The sequence below is a fragment of the Nothobranchius furzeri genome, chromosome 16 (genome assembly GCF_043380555.1).
Source record: "Nothobranchius furzeri strain GRZ-AD chromosome 16, NfurGRZ-RIMD1, whole genome shotgun sequence".
Taxonomy (NCBI): Eukaryota; Metazoa; Chordata; class Actinopteri; order Cyprinodontiformes; family Nothobranchiidae; genus Nothobranchius; species Nothobranchius furzeri.
The window spans coordinates 30,158,841-30,182,267 of NC_091756.1; the positions used below are offsets into that span (position 1 = coordinate 30,158,841).

General features: G+C 42.0%; 1 protein-coding gene across 6 annotated transcripts in view; it reads right to left on the bottom strand.

The window, feature by feature from the left end:
• Positions 1–23,427, bottom strand: part of arhgap17a (Rho GTPase activating protein 17a) — a 49,292-nt gene that overhangs the window by 5,300 nt on the left and 20,565 nt on the right. For 2 of the 6 annotated variants that reach the window (XM_015963526.3, XM_015963530.3), the window contains exons 3-18: positions 16,136–16,240; positions 15,873–15,905; positions 15,385–15,461; positions 12,958–13,069; positions 11,697–11,773; positions 11,488–11,605; positions 10,771–10,839; positions 10,534–10,615; positions 7,721–7,848; positions 5,538–5,649; positions 4,891–4,972; positions 4,690–4,770; positions 4,488–4,601; positions 2,319–2,410; positions 513–660; positions 35–313 (exon numbers count right to left, since the gene is read on the bottom strand). In XM_015963526.3, the coding sequence (XP_015819012.1) occupies positions 35–313; positions 513–660; positions 2,319–2,410; positions 4,488–4,601; positions 4,690–4,770; positions 4,891–4,972; positions 5,538–5,649; positions 7,721–7,848; positions 10,534–10,615; positions 10,771–10,839; positions 11,488–11,605; positions 11,697–11,773; positions 12,958–13,069; positions 15,385–15,461; positions 15,873–15,905; positions 16,136–16,240 (1,709 nt within the window). The remainder of the gene's footprint in view (positions 1–34; positions 314–512; positions 661–2,318; positions 2,411–4,487; positions 4,602–4,689; positions 4,771–4,890; positions 4,973–5,537; positions 5,650–7,720; positions 7,849–10,533; positions 10,616–10,770; positions 10,840–11,487; positions 11,606–11,696; positions 11,774–12,957; positions 13,070–15,384; positions 15,462–15,872; positions 15,906–16,135; positions 16,241–23,427) is intronic. The other 4 variants (XM_015963527.3, XM_015963528.3, XM_015963531.3 and 1 more) reach the window with 4 other exon arrangements.

Here is a 23,427-nt window from a genome sequence, read left to right on the forward strand (position 1 = left end):
TGTGCCCCTCCTGCAGCAGAGATGCAGCTCTTACCTGAGCTCCTCCGTGTGCTGAGCCAGGAGCTGCTGAGCGGCTGCCAGAGCAGCCAGACTCTGTGCCAAGCTATGCTGGGATGTGTCAAACCCACAACCCCCCTGTGGGGCTGGTGGCTGGGCTTCAGTCGGGGTCTGAGCGGCCTGCCCCGCCCCGTGTCCCAGTACCTGAACCTCCACAGGGGGTAAGGGAGGCTGGAAGGCAGGTGAGATGTGCTGCTTTCTACCTAAGGTGCTACTGCCTCTACGAAGGGTGTGGTCCAAGTGCTTGTTAGAGCTGCTACACAGAGACGGCGTGAAGGAGAAAAAAACACCACAGATTTATCCCAAAGTTAAAAGTTGGAGCAGAATCAGAAAGCCCAAAAAGAAAAACAAAGAAATGAACAATTAAAGGCTCATTTCACATGGTTAATCAGGTTAAATCATCTAAAGACGAGAGTGAAGGCAGGGAGGTAACGATGAAGCTCCAGACTGATTACTTGTCTTTGCGTGCTGCATCGTTCTCCGGTGCCACCACGCTGCCGGGCCTCTTCCTCTCGATGGTGCCGCAGTCATAATCCTGGTGGTTGTTGTGGTTGGAGGCCGGTGTGGGCATCACAAACATACCGGACACGTTGAACTCCACATCTAATGGAGGAACGAGCCATTCAGACAAGGGTTGATGTCTCCAGAATTATATTTGGAAAATGACCTTAAAACTTGAAATGTTTTCCCTATCAGGACTTCCTGAATGTCCTCTGTTCAGAGAAATAGGTTATGACCTACAGGGAGAGCTAATGGCTAGAGCTGGGCTATGAAACGATAACAAAATATGTTTGTAAATAACTTTTTCTTCACAGCCTGATGAGAATGTGTTGATAGAAATTTACCATCTGCTCCACCCTGCAGCTGTAGATGGATAAAGGTTTCTAAACTATTATTTACATGCGTTGTTTTAAAACAGCAGGAACACACTTGGCTGTGCTCAGCTAGCTCATCAGTCCCGCTAGGCTCTGGAAGCTAGCTACAATAAAAAGCTAAAACAGGTCACCTACCTTTGTCATTAAGCCATATGAAGGGCTAACTAACTTGTCATGCACACAACCGTTGTCTCCATTTAGTCCTGTCTTCTACATTCTCCACCCTCACACCAACTAACTTAAGACCTCTTTCACCACATCCAGAAATCTCCTTGTTGGTCTTCCTCCCAGCATCCTGCCTGCTGGCTCCAACCTCAGCATCCTTCTACTTACACAATCATCTTCACATCTAACATGAGCCGTCCCTCTGGACTCATTCCTGATCCTATCATCCTCGTCCCTCCCAAAAAGAACCTAACCCCCCTGAGCTCTGCTACCTCCAGTTCTGCCTCCTGTCTTTTCCTCGTGGAAACTGCCTCTAAACCAGACGACATGGCTGCTCTCCCAGCACTGAGCCTCCACAGGGGGTGAGGGAGGCAGGTGAGATATGCTGCTTGATGTGCATCTTTCCTGTCATTCTTGCTGAAACTCTTAACACACACCCTCTGACACTATTCTCAGTTCATTCCAACCTGTTGCACATGTTTCCTCTCCTCTACTCAACACTCTCCGTTGGTTTGGACCGTAGACCTTAAGTCCTCCAAGACTTCTTTACTTCTACATCCTGTAACATCACTGTTCCACTTGTGTCCCTCTCATTTACACATATGGATTTTGCCTTTATTCCTCTTTTCCAGTACATATCTCCAACTCTAGCTTCTCTTCTACCTCCACCCTGCTCTCACTGCAGAACACCGTCATCTCCCAACTTCACCCTGAACTCCTGTCACCCCTGCAGCACACCTCACTGCTGTCTCACCCCCCACTGCTGTCTCACACATGTTCTGCACCCCTCTAACATCTCTGCTCCTCCAGACCTCCTCATGCACCACGGCTCCTCTCAGCACTGTCAAACGCTTTTTCCAAATCTATAAAATGCAAATCCTTCTGAACCAGTTTAAATCACAAAAATAGTAGCTTCTGGTGGAGTCAGACCCTCTCCATCTGCTGGTGTTAAATGACATTAAATCAGCCCATATCACTGGAAAATTACTTTGGAAGAGCAGAATGTGAAACCTACAAGCTGCCCTGGTAATATACGACCCACAGTGTGACCACGGAGCGGATTCTTATCAGGAGCTTCATTACAGCTGACTTTATGTGCTGCTGGGCGGCTAGTATCAGCTGTCCTCACCACGAGTCCCTCGAGAACGACTGGAGTGATAACTACAAATAAAGGAAGTGAGGTTGGATTGAAAACAGCAGCTGAGGAAAACCAGAACATACCCTCAGGAAAGAACCAGTCAGCATGCTGGATGATGGGTTCAACAATGGACACCACGTGTACAGAAGTAGCTGCAGCCATCTCAGCCAGACTCCTGGGTGTGCACAGAAAGACAAAATTAGACACTTCTCTACGTAATGAGATGCCAACTGAAATAAATAACAGCCTGTTGAAGGTGGAGGAGCGCGCCGCCACCCAGAATCTCCATCTGCCACCATCTTAAATGAACACAAGAGCTGTAGATACACCTTTATCCTTCAGCGCAATCGCCCCTTAGCAGGGGCGTCTCCAGAAAATTTTGATAAGGGTGGCCAGACGGGGCCAAATCAATTTTTGGGGTGGCACACCAAATTGGTCCTTGTGGTAACTCTGGGAGAGTTTAGCCTGTGGCGATGCACAGCATTGCTGCTTTATTCATTTTTATTCAAAAAAACAAACAAAAAAAAAACAGTATGTATCCAAAACATTTAACTCAAATTTTGCAAACAAAAATATTTCAGAAAAATACATTTCAGCTATTTAAAATGTTATTTTTTTTTTGTAGTTTCATTCACCTGCTGTGCTGTGTTCACAAAAAACTATGGAGATAAAAACTTTTTTATGTTTATGTTTATGTATTTAGCAGACGCTTTTGTCCAAAGCGACTTACAAGTGATAATCGGCATGTTGCCCTTGAGGCTAACAACAACAATAACAACAACAACATTGACATCAGTCATGGAGAGTAGGGAACAAGGAGTGGACCGTAGAGAGGGGGACGGGTGCAGGGAGGGTGCTAGTTAAAGCCGGGCGTACACTGTGCGACTTTTTCACTCGTAGCACTCAGCTTGAGCTCAAACTGTACGACTTCCTCGCAGAGCAGATCTCACGAGTCGTGTGCTCACACTGTACGACCCAATTCTCGCATGCGACCTGACTGCTCACACTGTACGTCTGGTAGCAACACGTCGGCCCTAAAATGTGCTAAAAATAGCAGTTTTTACACAACACGTCAGACTTTTTTGTCTTGCCTGTTGTCCTTCGGGAGTGCTGAAGGAGGACACACAGGGATTTATGGGGGTTGGATGAGGAAAACGAAATAAAGAAAGTGAATCTGTGTTTTGTGATCAGTTTAATTTGACATGAACACGACAAACACGCTTTCTTGACAATCTTTGTGAGTAAAAAAACGTGTAGAAACAAAAACGAACAGCGTGTGTTATTAGGGAAATAGCGAGCGACCGGCCGGCGTTGATGCAGGATTGCGCGCGCATGCGCCGTGAGCGGTTCTGATACTTTTTGGATCGTAGCTGCTCGCAGCTGCTCGTAGCGCCGCTTCAACAGTGCGATACCCTCACGAGGGACGAGCGAAATATTAAACACACCAGAAGTCCCTGCGATCTCACGACTGCTGATCGGCGGCTGGTCACGTGGTGTTAATCGCCTCTCGTAACCCCCTGTACACTACACGACCGCTCGGCGCAAAACTCGCCCCGATGTCGTGGCTTCTCGCACGACTGGAAAATCGGCTCAAAAAAGTGAAAAAGTCGCACAGTGTACGCCCGACTTTAGAAGATGCTCTCTGAAGAGCAGGGTCTTCAGGAGTTTCTTGAAAATTGAAAAGGAAGCCCCTGTTCTGGTAGTGCTTGGAAGGTCATTCCAAATTTGTGGAACGATGCATGAGAAGAGTCTGGATTGTCCTGAGCGTGGTGTAGGCACTGCTAGCCGACGATCCTGTGATGTAAGCCTTTGCAAGAGGATTCAGGTAGATGGGAGCCGTACTATCTCGGACTTTGTATGCTAGTGTTAGCAATTTGAATTTGATGTGTGCTGCTAGCGGTAGCCAGTGGAGCTCAATGAACAGAGGGGTGACGTGTGCTCTTTTTGGCTGATTGAAGACCAGACGCACCGCTGCGTTCTGGACCATTTGAAGAGGTCTCACAGTACATCCTGGAAGACCAGTTAGAAGGTGAGCAGCAAAACATATGTATTTTTTTTTTATTCTGATTATTTCTTTACTCATTAATTGTATTATTTTTATTGTGTTGTACTATTATGTCTTGAATAAATAAGATAAATTTATGGTTTGATTGAACATTAATATGATTTAATAACACTGGCTTTTCCTAAGGGGACCAGCAATTTTCTATGGGTGGCCATGGCCACCCCTTGGGGGCACCATTGCTTCCTACCCCTCAGTCTTAGCCCACAGCAGGTTGGGACCTAGGACGATGGCGATGTTGCTTGGAGTCATTTTGTTCACCTCGCTCTCCAGAGCTAGTTTAGCCAAGAACTTCACCAGATACCTGCATGAAAATGTAAAACGCCAAAGCTCTTGTGATGGAAAACTTAAAAAGATGAAGGACTGTTCTATTGTACGTTTAGACAACAAACCTCAAGTTGTTTTTGTTGCTCTTAGGTAGTTTGTCACACACAAGCCAGAGTGCCTGCAGCCGTTTGTCTGGGTCTGACACACTACAGTTATAGAAAATAAAGGAGAATTAAACCGTAGTAGTTTCATGTCCAACTGTTGAAAGGGATTTTTACCTTTTATCCATTTGTTCCTGACATTTAGAGCGATGTTCTGAGTCCTACCTGGAAGCCTGGATCCATTCGTCATAAAGCTGGTAGGTCATTAGAGGTTCAGGTAGTTCCCTCAGGTAGGATTTAAGTGCTCCTGAAACCACATGTGTGCAGACACTTGAAATGTGACTGTTTGTAGAAGTCATTAATAGTTGTTGCAGACACCTTCATGACCAGCTTCTACAAGGAGAAATATTTCACATTCAAATGGACAAATAAGCTAACGGCTAGTCCAAATGTAACTAAGACCAAAGTATATAGGCGATGGGGGTTCAGGGGTTGGGAGTTCAGCCTGTAACCAGTGGGTTGCTGGTGCGAACCCAGGTTCCATCTGTTTCAGTCACTGAGTGTATACTATAATTCCTGCTCAACTGGATCCCTGGATGCAACAGAACAGCAACCTTTTGTTGTAGCTAATGTTTGCATTTGTAAATATTCATGCACTGCAGAACTGATGGTGGCACATGTATTTGATAAATGATTTTGAATCAACTATGGTGACATCCTGGAGATTACATCTGCTTGGCTTAAACTAGCTGTTAGCTCATCAGTCCTGTGTGATACTAGCTCTATTTCTCATTCAAAAATCTACATACAACATGTATAATATCTAATAATGTGGTTCAAGTTTCACACAGAGGCTTTGGCTTTTGACCTACCAGCAACAGCATGGGGGTCTGAGTAGAACTCCTCCAGCTGTGAGGTGGAGCAGTCCAGAGCTGCCTTCAGCTTCTTTAGCTTGGATGCACCAGCTGCGATTCTGAATAGACCCTAAAACACACATGAATAAAGTCACACTCACATCAGCACTAAGGCTGGGCGATGGGACGAATTAATCGGCCATCGGCGATGGGCTGAGCCGTTACGGTTGTTCTTTACAGGAGGAGATTTGGTTATTTGTTTATTTGTTTGTTGTTGATGAATATTTTACACGTTACGCACAGAGAACATCGCGGAGGTAACAATCAAAAAAAGATCTCCATCAGCACATCTGAGCCTTTTCTCACCTCCTCCACCTCTGGCTGCTGACAGCGCACTCACAAGCGGCGCGCTGAGGAGGGGTTCGGAGAGCGTCTGTGACGCACTCGACATCGTGCACTACAGCGCGGGGTTGAGCGGGAAGTGGAGGTCCTTCTATCTTTCAGAGTCTGGAAGACTTCTGGTTATTTCGTTTGGAGAAACGTTTCCTGATTTAAAACTCTGGCTGAAGTAGCGCTCGCCGTTATTCAGCACCTGCTTCGAGTGTGTCAGCAGAGCACGGATCCATCCAGAACATTATTTAAACAGTCATGAGTCTGTCTGAGGCAAAAGTCTGGAAGCTCATGACCTCCTCAGCAAGCTCCCTAGAGACATCTGATCACACACAAGCTGCAGGTGACCAGGTCGGGTTCACGCGGCGCAGGAGGAATGTGCGTCCGAGCCGCAGCAGGTTACATGTTCCCAATTTAAGTGAAATGGTTTAATTGCATTGTTCGTGTTACTGGGGCATTCTGATCAGCTTGGTTGGACTAAATATTAATTAAAATGAATGGAAATTTAACGAATGATTATTCATCATTTAAAAAATGAAAGTGACGGAATAAATGTGACCTCTGGCAGCGAGCTGCCTCCTCAGAGTGCGTCCAAACGCAGCAGCGATTCCTTCCATCCCCACTTATAAAAGAAACAACCCAGAAGTTTTTGTTCAGAAAGAAACATTTTGCTTAAATAAAAACCACACCAGTGGGCACCACAGGGAAGCAAAGACGAGGCTTCTTTTTAACGTTTTAACCGTGTTTAATACGGCCGTTTATACGTCACTCTACCAAACTACAAATACAAAATTAAACAAAAGAAAAATTTAATTTCTCTTCCAGCAAACATATGTGCTGCGCTTGTTTAAAAAATCTATGTTTTGGGCTTCTTCTGTGTTCGCAAATCAGTCCGTGCGTCATGACGTCACATGCACGAATAAATCGTCCATCGACTTTTTTTGGACTGCCGATTGGCGGTGGGAGAAACGACACTAATCGGCCAACGCTAATCAGCAGATAATAAAAATGCACACAAGCAATGGCTCAGAGTCCTAACGCTGTATGAAACCAGCCAGCTGTGTAAAAAGAAACCTTAAAGCAGCTAAACAAACAACCCCCAGTCACAGCAGGCTGTTCGCTTAGAGATAAACTACGGCTCATTTCACACCATAATAACAGACCCGTCACCCGGCACAGAGAGGAATGGGGAGAACAAATAGTGTGTTTTATAGTTAACACTGCATCTCTTTCTCACCAAACACACACACACACACACACACGAAATTTACAGACAGGAGACAAGTGGCGTCCACTGTATTCTAAATTTGACTCAGGAAGGAGACATCCCAAACATTTCATAAATCCTCCAGCCCCGTTTGTAGACAGCCACCAGCCCACAGCGTGTTTGTCCATCGACCTGACTCAATAAGTTTAAATGAGTTCACAAAAACAATCACAGCTTGGTTTCAATGATCGGTGTTGCTAAGCACTTGGTTCTAATCAGACGTGAGTGCTGCTTCTACACCAGTGGCTTCAGTCAACAAAACAACATCATTAAGCTTCTACGCGTTTATCTGCTGACACAAATCTGAGCTTCTACTCACTCGGTCCTAAAGAGGCTGATGCAGTAAAAAAAAAAAAAAGACGAGGAGAGGAGAGGAGAGGAGATGTCTGTCTGTCTGTCTGTAACTCATCATGCTCAAACCGTTAATAACATCAAACCCCACCCGTCAGGCTCATTTGTTAATTTTGCGTTGGACAGGTGTACCCAATAAAGTGGCCACTGAGTGCAGAAGTGTCATTTAACCATCCTGCTCGTTTTTCTGTACCTCTTCCTTCATGCCCGTCTCCAGAAGCATCATGACGCAGGCCTCCATCGGTAGAGCGATCTCCCGCCCGCTCCTTTTCAGGTGATCGTCCAGAGCCATGCCAAACGCAGGCTTCTCCATCCACGAGTCTACACGCAAGGAAACAAAATGCTTAAAAAAAACTAGATGAAACATACCTGCAGTGTGTCTGTGTTAGTGGAACCTAATAATAAATAAAAACTGCTGATTTCTGGGTCAAAGGAGACTTTTTTTTTTTTCATTTTTAAAGTCCAAACTCTCCTCAAAGAGTGCTTCTAAATAGTAGCCATATGCTAACAGGAAGCAGGACTGACTGGTCCATTTCATCATGTTTGTGACGGTGTGGAAAATCCACATGGGTTTGATGAGAGAAAAAGTGTGTGAGGGGGGAGTGTGTGCGAGTCATCGCCACACGCTGTGAGACCAGGATTGTCTAATTAGGACCACATTCAATTCAATTCAAAAATACTTCATTAATCCCAGGGGGAAAATGATTGCTGTAGTAGCTCAGAATAATAATAATAATCAAGTCATCAAAGAGTTGTCATATATTACAATGGCTGTTGGCAGGAAGGATCTCCAGTAGCGGTCAGTGTTGCAGCCAAACTGAAGAAGCCTCTGACTGAAGACACTCTTCCGTTGTCGGACAGTCTTGTGAAGAGAATGCTCAGGGTTGTCCATCATTTTCTTGATTCTCTGGAGAATCCTTCTTTGCATTATCTCCTCCAGTGGTTCCACAGTCGTCCCCAGAACAGAACCAGCCTTTTTTATTAGGCTGTTGAGCCTTTTCAGGTCCCTGCTTCTGATGCTGCTACCCCAATAGACGATGGCTGAAGAGATTACACTCTCAACAACAGACTTGTAGAAGATGTGCAGCATCTTGCTACAGACATTGAAGGACCTAAGCGTCCTCAAGAAGTGCAGTCTGCTGTGTCCCTTCTTGTAAACGGCTTTGCTGTTCTTTCTCCAGTCCAGTCTGTTGTCCAGGTGAACTCCAAGGTATTTGTATTCCTCAACCACCTCCACTTCTTCTCCCATGACGGAAACAGTGTTTGACTCCACCCTGTTTCTTCTGAAGTCTAAAAGCATCTCCTTTGTTTTGTTCATGCTCAGTGTGTTCAGAGGAGTGAGAGAAAGAAGCAAGATGACCAGAGTGAAATGTTTGTTATGTCTGCAATTAGAAATTGTGTCCTTGGAAAAGAGAAGGTTAAAAACAAGACCCATCTGTGGTCTTAAACAAAACCAGCTTCCTGAATTAACTTTAGCACTTTGTGATACCTATCTGTGAAAAGTGCTGAATAAATAAATAAATGTCTGTCTTCTTCTAGTGTCTAAAAGACAAACGCATTTAAACTTTCAAATAAAAGGGTCTTTTGTACGTCTCTGTAGAGTAAAGCAAAGGCCCCCTGGGGAGGCGAATAACTTCCATGAATATTATTTAAATCTCAGGACTGATGTCATGTTCTCACAGGAAAGATTGAATATTTTCTGAAGTTAAAAAGTGTAAATATGTTAAAAAAATAATAATAATAAAGTGTCAATGTTTCAACATTTAAAGTTGTTCATTCCGATTGCGACTTCATTGGAAAAGGGTAGAATGCCGTCTCCGGATCAGGGGTGAGGTCCTGCCCCAAGTGGAGGAGTTTAAGTATCTCGGGGTCTTGTTCACGTGTGAGGGAAAACTGGAACGTGAGATCTGCTTCATCTGCAGTGATGTGGGCGTTGTACCAGTCTGTCGTGGTGACGAGAGAGCTGAGTCAGAAGGTGAAACTCTCGATTACCGGTCAATCTACGTTCCTACCCTCATCTACGGTCACGAGCTTTGGGTAGTGACCAAAAGAATGAGAGTGTTTGCCTTACATAGGCTCAGCCGTGAAACAGCAGCTACAAACCCCCTACCCCACCACCACGACTGACGCACGGAAGGGCAAAAGATCCAATTTGGATTTTTTTCCAGGACGTAAATAGTAACTTTAGATGAAATAAACTCTGATATTTAAATATTAAAAAATCATAAAGAAAAGGACCCAGAACTACAGATGCCTCAAAGTTTTTTTCGTAACCCATCTGGGTTATTTTAAATTATGAATTTTCGATACTGAGTCTTAATTAAACGCCTGTATCTTTTTTTTACATATTTTCTAGACCTTCAGACTATAGACCCTAATTACATTAAAGCTATGAAAATCAGTGCTGATAAGTTTCTGTCGAGGATCACAGAGTAGGGAGACAGTTAATCTACGCAGATCCGAGGGTTTGTCTCCTTCCTGCAAACAGACCAGTTTGTTTTATAAACTCTTGTTGTCTGTGAGCATTCGTTACTGATCTCTGATCAGTATTTGTTAAACACCACTGTGAATGGGACTTATATACCACCTGGGTCCATAAACACCAGCTGGTGACATTGAAGAGCTGATAGTGTTTACAGTGTGTTTCCAACAGTGTTTATGAATTTAGTCAGTCCAAAAACAGCTCTGTGCTCTGACTCACTTTACCTACGTGCCCGGTGATTCCTTAAATACAAGCTGAAAGATGAAAAACTATCAGCTCGTTATTCCTGCTGAATTTGCCTTTTTATTCGCATTAATGCAAAGAATTGTGTCATATATTAGGCAGATTAAAGGTGAAATGAACGCTGAGGTGTTATGCGATTTTCATTGGTTGTTGGACTTGACATTTTAAAAACGATGGTAGTTGTATTCTAGTAAGTTTAAGCCTTTAATTATGGAAAACTTGGTTGTGTGTGAGACAGTATGTGTGTGTGTGTGTTGAAGGTGCATTTTAGTAAACTATACCTTGCTGAGCTTGGATCGTCGGTAAGACACTCTCCAGAACAGTGAGAGACTTTCTGTGGTAATCAGCCTGAGCGTCTAAGAGCTGCAGAGACACAGTGGCATGAAAAGGCTAAATAAGAACAAGAGCAGCAGTAAAATACAGGATGTCAAAGTAAATAAGCTGCATCTCTGCTCCCTTGTAATTCTGCAGCTGCAAACATTCCCACGTGAACTCGTTTTGGATTTGTTGACACTCACCGTCACAAAGTAGTGGGCATAGTCGCCTTCTTTTGAGAAAAAACTGTACATGTCTGCAGCAAGCTGGTCCTGTTAAACACACAAGAGTCACAAAGAAATAAAAGGAAGAATGAATCTCCTGTAAACTTGCATTGAAGATCATCCTCTGTGACACGCAGCGGACTGGAAATATTTCTGGTTTCATTGTAAGACAGATTTAAGAGAAGTGGTGAGCGGGAAGCCCAAAGGCCTGCACTTCCTGTGCAGAAGCACCACCAAGCACTTACTGCACACACTAAAGCACAGTAACAACCACACAGAGCTGATGCAGCATTTTCAGTCATTCACATGAGTCAGCATCCAGGCTCAGAGGGCCCAAGGGTCCAGCAACATCCACACGTCACTGAGGGGAATTTGCTTCTTCCCAGCTTAATGCTCCGGTTTGTTTAACTCTGACCACAGAAGCCATAAAAGCCGTTAGTGCTTCCAGAACACGGCCTTGTATTTCTATCAGTGTGGGAGACCCTAGATGTCAGCGTTCAGCATGTTAAAAACAGTCCTCACCTGCTGGACGCTCGTGATCTAATGTGATCAGACAGCTTTTATTAGCACTGATGCATCACTTTGCAGATAGTGACAGAATCAAACATAGAACCAATGATTATTCTCAATGTACTTTACAAGTTCTAAAGGAAGTAAAACTATTCTGTAAAAAAAAAACCTGTTTTCCTTTGTTACCTTGCAGAGCTCTACTTTGTTCATAGCCTCGTCCACCTCCTCCTTGAGCAGGTCGGCCTTGGCCGTCAGTGCTTGAGTATTTGTTCCTGAGATTATTGACTTGGTTGCCTGCAACCACCTGAAAACAATAGATGGGAGAACTTTGACAAATCAGAAACCTGTTATGAAACCCTGAATGACACTGAACAATTCCATAAAGTGTTCCGAACCTCGCTCTGGCAGAATCATAGTCCAGCACCAACTTGGCCAGCTGTTTCCTCTGCTTCAGGATGTTGGGAATTTCTACCTGCAATAAGAACAATCAAGATTAGGGGTGTAAGAATCTAACAATAAGATATAATTTCAGGGGAGACTATATGATATATATTACCATACTAAAAGACAGACGATATTTGCAATTTTTAAGACTGAATTTAATTGGAAAACTCAGGCCAGACGCTTCCGAGACACATTATCACGACATCTTAGGGGCTCGACACACGGGAGGCGATCCGCGGCCAGCGGCAAAGCCGTCAATGCGTTCTGTTCCATGGCGAAATCGAAACATCCGTTGTTTTGTTGGCTGTGTCAGGTTGGAGGGAATTAAGGTTATTTAAGTGGTTCAGAGTTTAAAAAGTGGTAGATATGATGTTTCACAAGGTGCTGCTAGAGTTATGTGAAATCTTACTTCTGATTAATATATAAAACATAATAATAATCAACTTCTCCATGTTTGCTCAGAGATGTACGGAGCATCCTGTCCGCTCATTGGTCAGTGAATGAAACCTCCGTTGATTGGTCGTCCGAGCGACAGCGATGAAAAGTTGAAAATATTTCAACATTCTGGGATTGCGTTGCTGTGTTGCCTGTGCACGACACGTGCACGAGCGCAAAATTTCATACGCACGTTTTTCGCGTTTCGCTTTGTAGGAGGGAGACCCACGATTATCGCTTTGTCGCGCATGTCTCATTGAAAATGAATGGAGGAGAGGCGATGTCGCCTCCCGTGTGTCGAGACCATTAATGTTCTGTCAGAATGAAGTCAGTAAAACTGCTGCCACCTAGCAGTCGGAGTTTTAATTACACCACACAAAAGAAATAAAGTAAATGTTTGTATGGAAACTATCAATAACAATATCAAATATCTCAATATTTCAGTGTATCGATATTTTCTTACATCCCTGATCAAGTTTAATGCCCCTGCTGATAAAAGGCCTGGTTCTCCAAATGGTGTGCCACCTTACATGCCAGAGGTTTAAACTCAGATCAACTTACATTGAAAAATGATGGAATTATAATTGTTTCAATATTATAAGATCTACTGAAAAAAATGCTAATGCATCATATTTTACTCCAAAGCTCTTGTGCAAATACATTTTTTTCTTTGATTTAGTCCATCCACCAAATTAAAACATATAGTTGTTGTTTTAAAGTTGCAAAAACAAAAATGTAGCTTCTAATTCTACATCATCCCAATCAGAAGAGTCTGACCTCTGCAAGCTGGCTGAGAGGATCGAGAACATCCTTCTCTATCTGCAGCTCGTGTAGCATCAGTTCTGATGCCAGACGATTCTCTGCCTCGCCGCACACTTCCATCATCTTCCTGTTAACACACAGAGAGAGGGAACATCACCTCAGAACCACGGTCCAATCCTAATTTGTTAGGAAGGAATCAGCTAAATGGGTCATTCTCAGTTCGTCCTCTGAGCTTTTTCAGTATTGAGAGCAAAACTGTGTCAAATTATCATCACTTCTGAAAATATAAGCCACACGCACAATGGATTGATAGGAGTGTGTACGCTAGCAGATGCTTTCACCCAAAGCCACTTTCAGTGAACTTTACATCAGGGGTCGCATTAACCGAATATTTCCCATCTTGACTTTTTATTTATTTTTTATTTAGGTGATGGAAAAATCTGAAGGCCATCTGTAATTTGGACAGATTACAATTCACACCCCTGAACACCTGATGGTGAGCGAGCATATAAGTTAGCTGCCATCACTCTTGATGAATGACCTTGTTGACTTCACCCAGAAAAATGTAACAAGCAGCTGTGCGTCGGATATTTCTACAAAAAGCAGACTTTGGAGCATGTCTTTGACCACCACAGGTCACACGCAGGTGCATTCTGGTGCACCAGGAGCACATGTTGCAGGATATCCTCCCACTGAACAAATGCTTGCGGGATGAGGAAAACCTTTGTTCTGAGAATCTTGCCGACTTCTGATCACCTCACTAGGAGAAATGAGCCCCGATTTCAAAAGTGGGACTTGTAGTTCTAGTCTCCAGTGGGTGGATTCAGCCTCTAGAAAAATGTCAAAACAGCCACGAGAATTCACGAGTCTGCAGAAAAAGTCTAAAACCTTATGACAATTGCAGTCCTATTTGAGACATTTGCACAAGCTGTTGCCAGTTTCAGATGAGCACCAGATGATTCTAGATGACGAGCAAAGACGAGTCATGCCCAGTAAGTTGATAAGTAGATAAATATCTTTCACTGTAATATCGAGTTGTTGGTAATCGAAAAAGTTGCTTGATATTTTTAGAGCTGACCATTTGTTTCGAATTCACCGTTAGCATTGTTAGCTTAACGTTAGCCTCTAGCATTTTTTACCCAATTTTGGAGTAAAACAAAAAGACACCATGGCTTCTTAGAGGTATGAGAAATGACTTCTGGGTTGCTCCTTTTTCTGGTTTAGGATCTATACAAAACACCTCTTTGGCCTTTATGAAGGGAGATAAGAAAATCTGTTTCAATGTAACCTTCATTGCAACATGATTAAGACATAAGACTATTTTGTGTGCTTTTTTAATGTAGAAATCTTACTTATAGTACCTTTAACTGTCTACATATAACTTTTAAGTAAAGTGACTGGTAAAAATAGATTATGGCAGGATCTTTTTGACCCCATCAGTCAAAATGACCATCATGCACCAGACGCATCAAAAGTCTTCGTTATAAGCAGTCAGTTCCACTTTAAATTTCATTCCAGCAATTCTATTTAGCAGCGCCAAGAACCAGCATGCAAAGCCCACGTGATCAGAAGTGCGTGCTAGCAAAGTAGCAAGAGCGATGTCGGCTACGTGGCAGTATCTTTTGTTAAAGTCCATAAAAAAAGTACGGCTCGGTGCAACATTTGCCATGCACACCTTTCGTGTGCTTGACCAGAATTAAAGAAGTTTAACAGCTCCAACCTCATCGTGCGTTTGAAGCAGCTTCACAAAAAACTGCATGAGGATTTTCTGTGTGTGAAATTGTGTGTGAAATTGAAGCTTAGGACACGCAACTTGTAGCAGTTGGTAAATGGACAAAATTGTGAGTTTATTCTTACGTCCCTGCCCTCATCAGTTCCTACAATTTGCTGACAGTAAAAAATAACTAAAGTGACCTCAAAGATCAAATAGTTAATAAAAATATATATATATATATATTTTTCATACTTGCTGTGGCTGGCTCTTGTTCTCCGATTGAGTGATATCACTTGATCAAGCCTTTAATACAATCCACACTACGAAACAGGTATAAGTATGTATGATTTGTGCTGATATTGAATCGTTTTGGTATCGGTATCGGTCAATACTGAAGGCTGTAATATCGGTATCGTATCGAGACATCCCTAGACGTAACAAAATCCACAACATGAATCTTTGACATGAACAAGCAGCACTTGTACTTTCTCTTCCTTATTATTTCCTGGCAGGACCATGGTCACACTTTCTGTCTCCTCAATATAAGTCACTCACCCTAATTATTAGAACTGCTGAAAATTCCTCATCAAAAACAAAACTGGGCCCTGAAAGCCTAAAATTTCAAACTCCATGTACCTCCTCCACTAGAGTACCTCTGCTCTAATATGGCAACAGTTGCCAAGAGTGTGCAATTGGATGTCTGGTGTGTGCATCAATCCCAAACTCACCCTATCAAAGAGTCCTCCCCCAGCTGGTTTCCTCCTTCCACCATGGCCTGTGACAGTGAGGTGAGAGGAAGCTTTTTCTGTAGTCAGTGAAAGAACGGACGCAAACAATGATTAGAATGATGTCAAACTGCATAGAGGTTGTAGAATTTCACATCGATGCCAATGGAAAACTCATCAAGGAGTTTCCATTGAACAGGTAAATAATAGATGTAGTCAGAAAGAGTGTGTCTGGAGCAAAGGAGGAAAACACAGATGGTATATGAGATTTAAGATCTGAACTAAGGAAGTGAGACATCTATCAAACTCCAAGGCTGGGGATCGTTTTGAGGGGTTTACATTTATACAAAAACACTGCTGTGTGCTGGACATCCTGTTTTGATCCAGAAAATCCGACAAGGCAAAAGGGTCATGCAGAGCAATTAGATGCTGAGATGGAAAATGGAGCAAGTTGTTCTGAGAACCGATAGAGGTCGAGGAAGTGTTTTTACCTGACCGTTTCCTGTATACAGGCGTGGTACGGACTGTGGTGCATTTTTGGTTGGTGTAGGGTAGAAAAAATATTTAAAAAAAGAAAAACAAAGAGAAATCATGGAGCATTCTGACTTATTTAAAAAACTTAAGTTATTGGTACTAAAAACGAGAGTACAACTTTGAGACATGGCATCAACAAACAAACTCATTACACATCCTGGAAGATTAATAAATTCACTCAATTACCTTTAAAAACAATTGGGCATCGTAATAAACTCACATGTCTCTTCTCTGCATCTGCTCCAATGTGTCCCTGCAGACATGACACCATCTTTTTGTGTGTATTGTGAGACACCACACGCACCAGCTCCATTCGCCGTTCAATCTGTGAACAGTACATGCAAGAAGAGACCAAATATCAACTAGAATAATTGTATCCCATTCATTCATTCGTTCGTTCGTTTATTTATAAAGCACCTTCTATGAACTTATCAGCAGACCAAGGTGCTGAACACAACCATAAAACTCACAATAACAACAAATATAATGCTGTGTATCATTAAAAGAAATATTAAAAACTAAGAACAATCATAATAAAAACAGGAAATTAACAAAACCAGCTAAAAAAAACAATGAAAACAATTAAAGATCAAGGCAATGTTGCGATCCCTAATGCTGAAATGCCATCACATAAAAATGAGTCATAAAAGACATAAAAACCAGAAGCGATGGGACTTGCTTAACACTCAATGGTAACTCGTTCCAGAGAGTTAGAGCCAGAACCGAGAGCGCACGATACCCCCTCAATCTGTATTTGGAGCGGGGGACCACCAACAGCTCTTGCTTAGCCGAACAAAAAGAACGAGATGGGATTTCTTTGTGCAGTTGTGCTGACAGATAGGAGGGTGCAGAGGCTTGAACAGCCCTGTACACAAGTAGGACGATCTTAAATTTGGCTCTGTACTCCACCGGCAGCCGGTGTAAGGTCACCAGCACCGGAGTGATGTGTTCCCGGCATCTAGTGCCTGTTAGAAATCTCACAGCTGAGTTCTGGATGAGCTACAGCCTTGCAACCGCATCCTGACTTAAGACTGGCATACAAGGAATTGTAGTAGTTGAGCCAGGACAGGACAAATGCATGGATACAGACTCCAGGTCTGCCCATGACAAAAGGGGCTTGAGCCTAAACAAGTGCACAACTGTATTACTTTGTGCTTCGAACTTAAAACCTGAGTCAAGTTTTATACCAAGATTGCTGACAACTTTCTTTTCAAATGGCGCTAATGGGCCAAGGTCTATGTCAGAGCCACTTAATCTACCAAGACAGAGAATTATGACTTCAGTTTTAGTGTCATTCAAGAGTAAAAAGTTAGAAGCCACCCTGGATCTAACATCCCTTAAAAAGTCCAACAGTGGAGAGACTGATCCACCAGCCCCCCCGCCAGAGTGGAAGATAGATCTGGCAATCATCGGCGTAAAGATGGAATTTGACTCCATGCTGACGAAGGAGATGCCCTAGGAGTCAGAGATATACTGCAAACAGAAGGGGACCAAGAACAGAGCCCTGGGACACACCCCAGCAGAGTCTCACCCAAGGAGATAAGGCTTCACCCATCCTAATACAGAAGCTCCTGTATTATGATGGGCCATTGGAGGGCCAGCCCAGTGACCCCCACCCAGTGCTGCAGTCGGTCCAGAAGGATGTCATGATCGACCGTGTCAAAAGCTGCCGATCCAAAAACAGCGAGTCGACAGGATCACCCATTTCACTAGCTAAAAAAGTATCACTGAGGACCAATAAAAGGCCAGTCTCAGCGCTGTGATCAGCCCTGAACCCTGACTGAAACATCTCCCATAACTCGTGTGTGTTCATAAAAGCAACTAACTGTGAATACACAACCTTCTCTAACTGTTTTAATCTCAGAGCCAGAAAAGCACAGCAATTGGAACTAGTAGTCATAAACAAGAACATTTGTAGGCAGGACACAAAGAAATATTTAAATAAATAAGACACTTAAAAATAAAATAAAGACCAAATCTTGAAAATAACTTCATTCTCACGTTATGTTCCAAGATCTTTCACAATTCATCAGCACTCAATGTGTAGTAAACAACTCTTAGTGACTGTAACTTAAACTTTTAGCGCATTATCTGTAAAACCGACTTAGTAATTTAACAGTTTTGGCAGACAAAAATTTGCATTTTTCACTCAAACATCAATCAGTTGTTGGTGTACAGCCAATGATTTGGTTGAGAGTTTTATTGGAATACATCCAGTGGTACATCTGCTGAGCTGTGGTGCCCTCATGGAGGAGGCCATTGGCTTCAACACTGTTGCTAACCATTTAAACATTCTCCCTCTCCTGAAAATAACATTTTACTTTCTTTGACAATGAATGTGCTACTACTAGTTTACCTGTTTAATTATAGATTCACTAGGATAAATACAATAAAGTTTATCTCTCACCAAATAGAATAATTACAAAGAAATCACAATGTAACCATAGAAACACAACTTGGTATATATGTTGTGTGTGTGGATGTGTTTGTGTGTAGGTGGGCTGGTGTTGGTGAATGCGTGTGTCTGCTCTGTCTTCTCAATCCCCAGTGAGTCGTGGTGGATGGCTGCTTATACTGAGCCAGGATTCTCTAGAGCAGGGGTGTCAAACTCATTTTAGCTCAGGAGCCACATTGAGGGAAATCTAGTCCCAAGTGGGCCGGACTGGTAAATAAAAAAAAAACTTCAGATTGTTTTCTTTGTTTTAATACAATCAATATAAAACAAGACTGGAGCCTGAGGACAGTGTAGTACAACACCTGAAGTGTACTTGAAATTTTGAAAAAAAAAAAATCAATTCATAAGAAAAAATTCCTTAGTGATTCAAAGAGCTTACAGATCACATGGCTAGATCAGTTTCATGCAGCACTTAAAGTATATTTGACTCATTTTACTTTACATCTTTTAGCTTTCACCAGCACATCAATATCAGAAGTCACATCCTGAGTGGCGGCCAACTTCAGGATGTGATTCAAGTTCTTGTGTGAGCCTTGAGCGCAGCTTTGTTTTATTTATACTCATTACAGAGGAAACTTGCTCACAATGATAAGTTTATTTTCACTCTACATTGTAAAGTATGAAAATAAAGTTTACACAACCATCCCGCGGGCCGGATTTAACCCGCTTGCGGGCCGGATCCGGCCCGCGGGCCGCATTTTTGACACCCCTGCTCTAGAGGCTTCTTCCTGTTAAAAGGGAGTTTTCCTCTCCACCGTCACTAAATGCTTGCTTAGTATGACCCAGCAAATTGCATCGAGTCACTGACTGGCTTAATGAACTGACCTGTATCGGAATGTTTACTATGTGAAGTGCCTTGAGATGATTCTTGTCGTGACTTGGCGCTATATAAATAAACTTGAATTGAATTTAATTGAATTGGTAGAGAAGACATTTTGCTAAGAGGCAGGCATGGTTCTTTTCATTAATTACTGACAAAGTTTTAAATAAATATCTCATATGATCCGTTGCCACTCCTGGCATTTGTAGTGAATGGCTTTCAGCTACTAAAACATCTAAATTTGTAAAAAGTGACCATTTCTAAGGTTGATCAGTTGTGGTGTGATTACTTCCTTATTAAGTTGCATTAAAATACATCTGGTGGTTTGTGAAATATATTGCAAAAAATTCCAAAACTGGTAAAACATATTGCAAAATGATAAATACTGGGTTTTTATTTCAAAAGTCTAAAATATATTGCAGTGTCTGGTCCAGTACAAGAGAAAAGAAAATTACTTGACTCTAATCCCACTAATTTGTCCCATTGACCATCACTATTCATCTTCATTCATTTTAGCTGATATGTGGCACACTTGCAGAGGGCAGCGGTCAAAGTTGAAGCTTAATTGATAATGTATGTCACTGCAGAGAAACACTGGAATGTTATCTGTGAAACACATGAGTCATCGGAAATGTCTATACAGCTACAGCCACTGAGCCGTGACCAACAGCAAAGGGTTCTTTGGCCTGAAAAAGGTCCCTTTGATTGCACAGACCGTTTGCTGTCTACTGGCCCAACTACACAGGTCCAGTCTGTGCTTTTAGGGTGACAACATATAATACTGTCATTGACAGAAGTCTCAGCCATTCAGCCTGAGAGACAGAGGCCACTGTAGCCCTGCAGAATGAAGATGCAAAGTCTTTCTTATGCCAGGTGTATTACTGGAATGGTCAAAGTATCAAAACATGTAGACCTATAAGTTTAGTCAACAAAACTGACTAAATACATTGAGAAACACTGTATGCACATATTTCATCCTTGTGTAGCGTCCATTTCTGACCTAAAAGGCCCTGTTCTGTTTTGCTCTGCTCAAAGCAAAACCAGAAGTCTCTGACACAGAACTCAACTGCATGAGATACTGCCTCAAGGTCATGCATTTGCTTCTAAAACTGTTTCCTTTCCAGCTCAAGAGAAGAATGAAGACAAAGGACTCTTTCTTTTAATAAATCAGAAGAACAATTTTTAATAAAGCTAACCTAAGTGTTAGTCCAATAATAAAATGTGAACCAATCCGTGAAATGACAATGTTATGATTAGTAAGTTATAATAAGTAATATAACTTTAAATGTTTCCACTAGAGACTGATCACATGTAATGTTAAGTCACATGACACATTTCCTCTTCTGATCCAATTAATCTTCCAGATCTGACGGAGGCGTGGTTTTGTTGGTGCTTGGTAAATCTGTCCCTTTTTGATTCGCCCGTAAATCAAAACATCCAAGTTATAAAACTTTGCCCACGTCACCTTAAAGTTCAGTTCAAAGCTTTCTAGAGAAGTTGTCGGAGTGGCCAATCCGTAACTTTCCTCTTCAGCCGAAAGAACCTAACGACAAGCTGGATAAATCTGTTGCTTTTCCACCTGCTGCAACGGTTCCTTTCAGAATAAAAGCTGAACCATCGACCCCTTTTTGGGTCTCGCTAGATGCCAATAAAACTGTCGTGACCCGGAAGTATCTCAAGACTGGTCTGGTCGGCAACTGCTGCTTTTCCTACCGGCTTCGGTTCCAGGGAAGGTCAAGCTGGACCTTGGCATTCCTGATCTGAAGGGGACTTCCGCAAAGGGTACGTAGGCTGGCGTCTCAACGTGTGTTATAAATCTCCAAACCAAAAGCTTAGCGCGAAACATCATCTTCACTCCCATCAAAACTAATCATTTCTCCAGACCTGCTGGTTCTGAACATTTCACACATACACCATTCTCAGTCTTACCTCACCTTAGTTACACCATACACCTAGTGTTAAAGTTAGTCTAGTTTTAATTTGTTTAGTAAGAAATCTTTAAACTTTTAAAACTTGACTCTTTCTTTTATCTCTGAGTTAATATGAAGTGGTTACATAATCCCTGCAATAAAAAGTTCCAATCTTCTGGTTTAACTTATCCAAAGATCCATAAGATTGATTCCATATTTCCTATGGAATCTCACATCTTATGGTTCATTAAATAATATGTAAACTTAATCGTTACACTTGTATACATATAAAACAAGTGTTTCAAAGTGATAAACATCTACTGGGGATTGAAACAGATGAAGACAATAAGAGGGAGGATCAACTGAATACCAAACAATGGTGTTCCAAAAACAGAAAAGAGTCGCAACTCAGGAATTTCACAGCAAGATATCCGTCTTGATAGACTGCAAACACTGCTAAAACATGCTAGCTAGGACTTGATCCAATGAGTGCCTGGTTCAGTACCCTTCAGGTAACCCATTCTATTTGTTCTGACAGATCCGGTGTGGATATAAGGAACATTTCTAAACAACGTGGCATTACTCTTCTTCCTTTCATTGTGCCAATAAGAGGCTCAGACCTGATCTTATACACTCAATAAAAAGCATTTGTCTGGAAGTGTGAAAAAAAGCCAGGCTAAAAACAGCAGGTGGTGTTTTCCCTCCTGCTATGTGATGAGGTTAACTCTCGGCCACAGTATGTCATTGGAAAGGGAATCCCAGTGAGTTGGACAGAGAAGAAAAAAACGGGATGATTGAGTTTGTTTATTGGTTGCTAAGTGAAACATGTCTGGACAATTCCTTAAATAACAAATAAAACACATATTTAGTTCTGGCCTCTGAAAACACAAAAAAATATGATTTGAGGGATATTCACATAAGGGGTGTGTCAAAGAACCAGTTGTTATTTAATAAAGTGTTCTTTTTTGGTTCATTAGACAACTGCTGAGCATCCAAGTCATTTCTGAAAAACTTCTGGAGATGTTGCTACTGTATGTAGAAGAGCAATTACAGTTGTTCTCTCATGTTTCCCTCAGGTTCTGACTCTACTGAAACTGCATTGAGAAGGGATTGAGGAGGGTTCCAGATGTCCATGAAAAACAACTAAACAAAAATTTGGTACACAAGCTTTTTAGAACATGTCTGAATTTCAAGCAAAAAAAAGGTTGTGAATTACAAAAGAAACCCACAGAAACATTTCCAGATAGTTTGGAAACACACTCTTGTAGCCCAGTGAGACACTGGTTTAGGATTTTTGTGTCTTTGAAATCAGTTCTTCAGAACATGCCCATTATGAAACGATGAGAAAAAACATGAACGGTGGCTTTTAGGGATGTGGTGAAATTCTGGCGATACGATATGTATCACGAAATAGAAGGGACGATACATCACGATAAATTGTGACACATTCAGTCAGATGATATTAGCAATTTTTTAGACTGAATTTATTATGGGAAAAGTAATAACTCAGTGATCTTGGCCTTTGAGCAAACGAGTTGCCCTCTAAAAACAAAATAAGCCATCTAGGACTGAGTGGTCAAATGATTTTAGAGACAAACAGAAGAGTGTGACAAGTTCCCCAAAAAGTTTGCGACCAACTAGTTCCAGATCCAAGAATTTTAGCTGTCTGCAAAAACTTTTTGTCCATTTCATTTGTATTAGGGCTGCACGATATTAGGAAAACCTGTGATATGCAATAACGGTGATTAATATTGCGATATCATTGCAATAAATAAATACTTAACTCAGGAACAAAAATAATCTAAAACAAAGAAATTAAAAAAAGACTTAAAAAATCATAAAAATGAGAAAAGCAAAAGATGTGAGAAAAGGGAAAAAGAAAATGAACAAGAGGCAATCAGTGGATCCCGGGAAAAGCAGAATCAGCAGAAAGAGCAGAGCAACGCTAACTCAGGTGTTTGCTAACCATCAAAATTAAGTGCCGCCCGCCTCAGGGGCGGGCATCTAACCTATGAGAACCCACCCAATTGGCCAAATGGGTGAACAGCTCATTTGATTTGTTAAAAACAAACAATACTTCCGTTTGATTGACAGAATGCATTATGTGCAGCAAACATTTGAGCTGACCATTCATTGCAATATTCATCTGTTCTTTGCGATATGCACACTGCGCGTGCTGATATCGTGATATCGATATATTTGCAATATATACATTGCAGCCCTAATTTGTATGCTCTTCACCTAAATATGGATCAAACCTTCTTTAGACCCATTTGTTTGAGTAGCATTAACAATAGGGGGTGGGAACACATAGAAAAGAATTGTGT